The 7,606-nt window shown below is 38.2% G+C and overlaps 1 protein-coding gene across 2 annotated transcripts; it reads right to left on the minus strand.

Annotated features, from left to right (window-relative positions):
- Nucleotides 1–95: 95 nt before the first annotated feature.
- LOC113234571 lies at nucleotides 96–7,346 on the minus strand. 2 transcript variants are annotated; one of them, XM_026469920.1, is made up of 3 exons: nucleotides 7,238–7,346; nucleotides 2,234–2,289; nucleotides 96–511 (listed from the first exon to the last, which is right to left on the minus strand). In XM_026469920.1, exons 1-3 carry the CDS (start codon nucleotides 7,314–7,316, stop codon nucleotides 293–295), a joined length of 354 nt encoding a protein of 117 aa, XP_026325705.1. In that variant the 5' UTR covers nucleotides 7,317–7,346; the 3' UTR covers nucleotides 96–292. The 2 variants fall into 2 exon arrangements, with proteins under 2 accessions (XP_026325705.1, XP_026325704.1); XM_026469919.1 differs by having other exon boundaries at nucleotides 2,234–2,400; nucleotides 7,238–7,345.
- Nucleotides 7,347–7,606: the final 260 nt, after the last annotated feature.

Raw genomic sequence — 7,606 nt, forward strand, 5'->3', positions numbered from 1 at the left:
TTTTTTTTTTAACTATACCTTCAGGATTATTCTAGTTAATGAATGAATGAAAGATATAATATTATATTTATATAAATACCTAATGAACATGTGTAATTATTACGATTCTATTAATACAATTATCGATAAGATATTCGCGTTACAATTTACGCTATGTTGCCGCTTTGACCACTTACGAGAAAGTAGTGGGTAACCCTGCCACTTCACGCACACATTTGTGCGTGTGCAGATAGCGCCTTGATGTATGTAGTATAGCAGTAGGTAAATAACTTTCGACTGTCGTATGGAGCTACTATATAGGAACACGTGGTTCCCAGCCGTATTCCCCGAGCCGCCCTCTCTCTCTGCTTCTAGTAGAGGTCCAATCGCTCGTAGAAGGCCTAGTCCTAGGCGTAGGTTTTGTTTTAGTGAATATGTCGGGGTCCGGTGTCTCGTAGTCCTCCGCCGTCGGCGTTCCATCAAGGTAGGTTGTGTTCCAATCGGAAACATTTTGTTTGTACTTTGCTTCTATCTGTAAATGTATACGATACAGAATAGGTATATTAGTGAAGACAAGGCACTTGTTAGCATAGCGAATAAATTAGAATAAAACGATAGGTTTATAGACGCACTAAAAGTGTATTTCTGAAACACGCCTTTCCCCGCCCTCGTTCTCTCTCTAGCTAATCCATCGAGTATATAACCAGTAATAGAGACGAAATAAGGGCCATGCCTCCCTGGCAACAAATCAATGCCTTACTTTCTCAAACTCGTATCTTATGTAATTATTCAGGAGACGGCAAGAGTTTCTATTTATTTTAAATTTCTTATCAAGGGTGCTAATTTGTATGCATTACTTTAAGAATAGGCAAAAGCCAGTGTGTGAATATGAAGGAAATTTGAAGTGAAATTAGCGTGCAAAATTTGTATATACAATGCTTTTTAGCATTTCAGTTGCTTTGAGATACGAGTTTGAGAAAGTAGGGCGACGAAATGGGCTTTATATCACTTTTAAATACCAACTCTCGTTTGCGCTAACATCACAAATTAGAAAACTGAAATAGTACAGCGCCAACAACTGACTTGCGTGTACGTCTTCTTCTATCTTCTCTTCTAATCTTACTTTCCTTTTTATTTCCATTCGATTGGTTGGCGATTTCTTATTGGTTGTCTATGACGCAATACGGAGTCTATTTCATTGGTTGGTGATTTCTTGTGGCCGCACTTTACATGGCTACTTGTATTCGCTATGGATCTTTGATGTACTTGGGAAAATATTTGACGTACGGACAAACATGCAAACACATGAAGCCAAATAAGGAGTTAAAACAATGAATACGATCATAGTGTGGACGGTCCCACTTTTCGGGGTATATCTGTCTCTGCTCTCCTTGGCATAACATTGAGCGCAACCTTTAACTTTGGCGCTAATATTGAATGCAAGGCACAAATTGCAGTCAAAAAACTGAGTATCCTTTGTAAGGTTATGTGATATTTCACGCCTGGACAACTCTTAACTTTATACAAAGCGCAAGTCCGATCTTGCACGGACTAGTGCAGTCACCTGTGGGATGGCTTAGCGGAATATCAACTTGAAGCTCTTGATTCTTGAGCGGAATATGAGCTTGAATCTAAAGTTCATAGTTTAGCCCACCGCCGCAAAGTTGCCCATCGGTTTTTTACAGAATATATTTCGGTGAGTGTGCCCATGAGTTCAATCAGCTCATCCCGCCCGCATCTTTGACCATCGGACATCCAGACGCACGGCCAGATATCATCCTTACTTGGTCGATATTCCCTTCAGGCGTACTAAGCGCTTTTCATCATCTTTTATTGCACAGCCCAGGAATGGAATTCCCTGCCTGCAACCGAGCACATACAACCCGATTATCTTTAAGGTGCGACTGAATAGGCATCTTCTGGGCGTGCTCGTTCCATCGCAGATACAATCTTTGCTTTAGAGCTAGATAATGGTGAAGAGCAAGGCTATTTAATTAAAAAAAAGGTTCACTTGGGTATTTGCCTTTCTGATGTGCTTCAGGAAACCGTCCAGTGCGTGATTCGATCGTGTTTGCTATACCTATTTGTCGAATACGCAAACAAGGCGAAAACATTGTCACACATGCTATATACACATGGTGATTGTTTGCTAAATATATCAAATACTCAACTACAAATAGCCATATGAAGTGCCACCATTAAGTAAAGGATATTGGACCATAACGACGTGATTTGCAAATGATCGTCTACGTACCTCGTGCAGTAACAGCGCGTAATGGTCTATCTCCCAATAAGCGTACTCCATTTCAACTAGGAAAAGAATGTGCTCCATTAGAAAATATCTACGGTCCATGACGAGCGATGAATTGTATCTGTCTATGATTTTTCTATATTTATTTTGAAGTTCGAATGTTACGTAACCTGAAATAATAATAGAGGTTTGGACACGGAATACATCGAAAACTGAAAAAACATTTACTGAAATATTTTGTATGCCCGTAAAAATATACATAATTTCGTTAAGAAAGAAGATATCCATAATATTAACCTTAGAACTAAGTCCAAACTCATGGTGTCACAATTTCGTTTAACCAAGGTAAACGATTCTTTTATGGGGAATTGCATATGTTTTTACAATAAGATTCTGGAGCTTATTAAGATTGCCATTTTCTAAGTATAATAGCTACATTAAAAGTATTCTAATTGAAAAGCCATATTACAAAATTGTAGACTACGTGTTAGATAAAGATGTATGCAAAGACAACATAAGTCCAGATTACACACAAATATGATTGAAAGTGTATTCCATAGCATTTAAGTTTGTTTGAAAAGAACAATCCGTAGAGTTTCTTGCGCGTTCTTCTCAGGGAAATAGGGACAGTGAACAAGCAGAAGCTTAAAAAATGACGTTTTCAAGTGTAAAAAATTTACTAATGGAATAAATGATTATTTGACTTTGACATCGAGATGGAAACAGCACGTCGGAGAAGGTTTACAACACTCGGAAAAAGTGCTTTTAAGTTTTTTTTAAGCTACCAACCCACATGAAACCCTCGCCAGAGATTACTTAACAGCTACGTCACTCTACGTACCTACGCTATAATAGTCTATTAAATCTGACTAATAACACCAGTTCACTACGAGGAAAAAAGAACTTAAACACGCGCTTAGAGAGGTGAAAACAACATTGCGCGCCGTGTGCAATCGTGCGGAACCGAATGGTCATAAATGAAGATTTGTGAGGCCTTATTCAGAATGGCGGCGGGCGCGGGTGCGTGTAAATCAAATGTACGTACATCATCGAGTATATAACCAAAAATAGATTACTGTGACAACTGCGCTCCGATTGGCCAGCCCGAGTTCGAAACAATTGACGGGTATCGTCAATTGTTTCACTTAAAATCGGCCAGTTAACTTGAACTTTGCTATAATGGACGATGAAACTTGATTCCATTTGTTTTGTAATTAGATGTTTTGCTGTTTTTCCCCACACCACCGAATGGAACAGCACGCCGTCGTTAGAGATATTATATTTATTACAATAAATACAGAATGTTTTTGGAATATAAGGAGACGCACACACAGGTCAGTCGTTGGCGCTGTACTATTTCAGCTTTCTAACCTGTGAGTTCAGTGCAAATGAGAGTTGATATTTATAAGTGATGTATCACTGATTAGTGATGAGTTACCAGGAATGTGTGGCCCTTATTTCGTCTCTATTTCTGGTTGTATTGATCTTTGCACAGTGTTGGTCTAGCGTCTGTTTGCGATTGCGACGTGTGGATCTACCCGCTCGTATTCGCTTCGGCACTGTGAAAGAGAAGACGCCAAGACCCGCGCGCCCGCACCCACCGCTGCGCTCGCGCCTATACTCTGAATGAGCCCTATGATTGCACTGAGCGGTAGGCACTTCGAAGCCCTGCCCTCGCCTGAGAGAAGACCAGTGTCCAGCAGTAAGACGCATGACCGATATACCATTGGAACACGACATATTGTGTGTGTGTGTGTTGTTTTTTTTTTAGAATACTAACTGACGGGACCAACAAGTCGTGCCCCTGGTGGTAAGCGACGCGACTGTCTATAGCAGTAGCAGTGCCACTCAGAGCTTTAAATCGCAAAGATCTCTTTAAAGATCTGCCTGTAAGTTGGCAAGTCCTATGTTCCTGTAATTTCACCAGCAACCTTGCCCTTCAAAACCGGAACGGTAATGATCACATTACCGCTTGGCGGCAGAAATAGGTAACGTGGTGGTACTTCCCTGAGCGAACTCAAGGAGTTCTACTTCAACATACTGAACCTGTCTACATGAAATAACGTTCTATTTCGTATGGTATTGAAATAAAATTTTGTTTCAATGATTTTATGGACTTTTATCAATAAAACAATTAATTAAAAAAACAATAAATCTGCAATCTTGCAGTCTGTTTCTGGATGGCTTGGAAATTATTCCAGCACGCCTTTAACCATATCACAACTCGAACATCCGCAATAAATATCAGCAACGATGAGTGCGGATGATGATATTTTAATCCTAAAACCTTTGTCTTAAATGTTTATCGAAATAATACATCCTTTTAAAACCCCGTGACTAGAATGTGTCGAACCTGCAATGATTTACTCATGTCAGAATCTGGAGGTGACATTGACGTTTTCGACAACAATCTTTGTCGAATTCGTACTAATCTCCTATATATTTGACTCTCACAACTCGTCTTCTCATTAGCACTCCCAAATTAATATCTATGTTAGTCTTTAGTTACATTCGTTTTCAGTTGTAATCTCACTTTTCCTTGTTTTTTTTGTTATCCATAAATGCAAATATACCGTAATACCGCAGTCTTTGAATACAATAGTCTTCGAGCAGTGCATATTGCCAGCGATGACCTACGGCTCTGAGACGTGGTCACTTCTTAGAATAATAACGCATAGAAACCTAGTCCGCACACGCTAAGTGAGGCAAATTGAAGCGCGCCAAAAGAGCCTACACGAGCGGGCGGGCCTTCAGTGCTCAAGGTCAACTTGCACCGCGAACAGATCAAGAATTTTAGCTAAAAATGACGAAATGTGCGGTAAATGAGTGTAAAAATACGTCAGACAAACATAAAATAGATACTAACATCACATTCCACAAGGAAGTAACGCGTTTCAACTTGTATTTTTATATAAATATTCACTAAAACCGAAAATTAACCTATTACTAAAACTAGCCTACATGAATTTGATTTTTGCCTCACTTGTGACAGTTCGTTTGATATGAAACTATCATTCTATGCGTTATTATTCTAAGGGTCACTTACTACGGGTCTCATAAAAAAGCTCAAATTCGCTCAACGAGCTATGCAGCGAGCAATGCTCGGCATTTCTCAATGAGGAGGTCCGTAGAAGAATGTCACCAACATAGCTCGAAGGATTACCAAGTTGAAGTGGCAGTGGGCAGGGCACATAGCTCGTGGAACTGAAGGCCGTAAGGCAGAAAGGTTCTCGAATGGAAACTGCGAACCGGAAGGCGTTTAGTGGGACGGCCCCTTACTAGATGGACGTATGACCTGGTAAGGGCGGCGGGTATGGATGCATGTCGCGTCCGATCGGCTGGTCTGGAAATCTTTGGGGGAGGCCTATGTTCAGCAGTGGACGTCTTCTAGCTGATATGATGATAATGATGAAATGCAAATATGTTTACACTTCGCATAATAACGCTGTATTTGGTCTACATTCTAGATTAAGACTATAAATTGTATCTCAACATGTTCCACTGAATGTCATTGACCTATCAATAAATGGACGTCGGGTTCACGCTAAAAAGTGTCCGCTCATATAGGGCGTTAAAATCGCATACAGAGCGTTAATCGCGCAACAGTTTTCGTTTGTTCGACTGACAGCGCGGTTGTCACACATGCAGTACCATGTAATAATAACATAAAAATTACTGCAGTAAAGTGTAAAAACAGGATTTTGTGTCATATTTTCACTAAACAAATATATTGTGTTATCATAGTTTTTGTTTAAAAGTGTTAATTTCTACAGTTTTATAGTATTTAGTTTATATAGAAATGAATCGTAAATATAAATTACATAAGCACAGAAAATAATTAAATAGCTAACTATCCCTTTTCTACACATTGCATGTGTAAAAGATGGATAGAGACCCATTACGTCAATTTCAAGAAGCTTATATAAACTTGTTGGTCATTTTCAATTGTTCGAACTACAAGCGATTGAAATATTTAGAACAAAGAAACTATAGAGTCGCTTTGATTTTTATCTTATTTTTAAAATGATTTTTTATTAAACGTTAGCAATAACTAACAAAATATTGTTGTTCTCGTTTTACGGCTTGGGATTACCTATCAAAAGTCAGAAAATACATTTGCCCGAAAAAACGTTAGCTCAAATTTTCATAATGTCAAATGCATTTATTAGGAAGATTACAAAACAAAAGCTAATTTTGTCTTTGTGAAAAGCATCTAAATTACTCGAAAATGTAGCGGTTTTATTATAATCGGTTTTCGGAATTACAGATATTTGAGTTTACGTTTAGTTGGAATATCGGTACATTTCTTACAGTACATGCTTATTTTCACATTTGTAGGAATATTTGTATGCATGTATCTGCCCAAATTTTTTTTGTTATTTCTTTAAGTGAATTGTACAAAATTCGACATAATAATATATATAAAAATTAATTAATATTTACGATAAAGGCTACACCATTACTTTTGTGTTCAAGTAATTTTCAATCGAAGCCATTGACCTATCAACAAATGGACGTCGGGTCTAATACAAAAACCCACGAAAAAAAATGTCCGAAGTTAACCTATACATGTAACGAAATATAAAAAAATTAAACATTTAATTTAAATTGTAACTTCATTGCAATACTATCTAATTTTGCTTGCAACAATTTAAGGGCCCAAAAACACCATATTCAGTTTCTACTGGAAATTTTAAAAAATGCACCATATTTAGCTTCGATCATTGACTTACAATTATATGGACGTCGGCTCCGCGCTAAAAAGTGTCCGAACTTATAGGGCGTTAATATCGTATACAGAGCGTCATTCACGCTTTAGTCTTCGTTGCTGCGATGACATCACAATTTAAATTCAACGTTTTAGCTTTTTCATATTCCTTTACATGTCACTACGTTTAAATAGGTTGACTTGGGACATTTTTTTCGTGGTTTTTGTATTAGACCCGTCGTCCATTTATTTGTAAGTCAATGTAAATAAATAATAAAGAAATCTACTTTTCGACCAACCAATTTGCCAAGCGAAGTGATCCATAGAAAGCAGGCGCGTCAACTGTACTCCCTTTATTCTTGAATTGATATCCTTCATTGCATCTTGACCGGACTTTAATATTAACTGGGCTGCTGCATCAGCATCTTTCTTTAGCAGAGTCGACCGTGTCAACACGAAACCTGTGAACAACTTTATTATAATAAGTTTATTGATGTTACTTTGCAACGAGTGTATAACCAGAAATAGAGACGAAATGTCATTCAATTTGTTTGAAAACTATTCTGCCATATCATTACTGTGACAACTGCGCTCCGATTGGCTAGCCCGAGTTCGAAACAATTGACGGGTGTCGTCAACTGTTTCACTTCAAATCGACCAGTTAACTT

The sequence above is a fragment of the Hyposmocoma kahamanoa genome, unplaced genomic scaffold (genome assembly GCF_003589595.1).
Source record: "Hyposmocoma kahamanoa isolate Upper Pololo Valley unplaced genomic scaffold, ASM358959v1 84, whole genome shotgun sequence".
Lineage (NCBI taxonomy): Eukaryota > Metazoa > Arthropoda > Insecta > Lepidoptera > Cosmopterigidae > Hyposmocoma > Hyposmocoma kahamanoa.

Excerpts from the sequence above, each read along its gene's own strand:
- LOC113234571 (XM_026469919.1), bottom strand. The coding sequence starts at position 7,316 with ATGAAGGATATCAATTCAAGAATAAAGGGAGTACAGTTGACGCGCCTG. Across the intron at positions 2,401-7,237 it reads TCACTTCGCTTGGCAAATTG|GTTACGTAACATTCGAACTT; the intron begins GTTGGTCGAAAA and ends TTATTATTTCAG. Across the intron at positions 512-2,233 it reads ACGCGCTGTTACTGCACGAG|ATAGAAGCAAAGTACAAACA; the intron begins GTACGTAGACGA and ends ATACATTTACAG.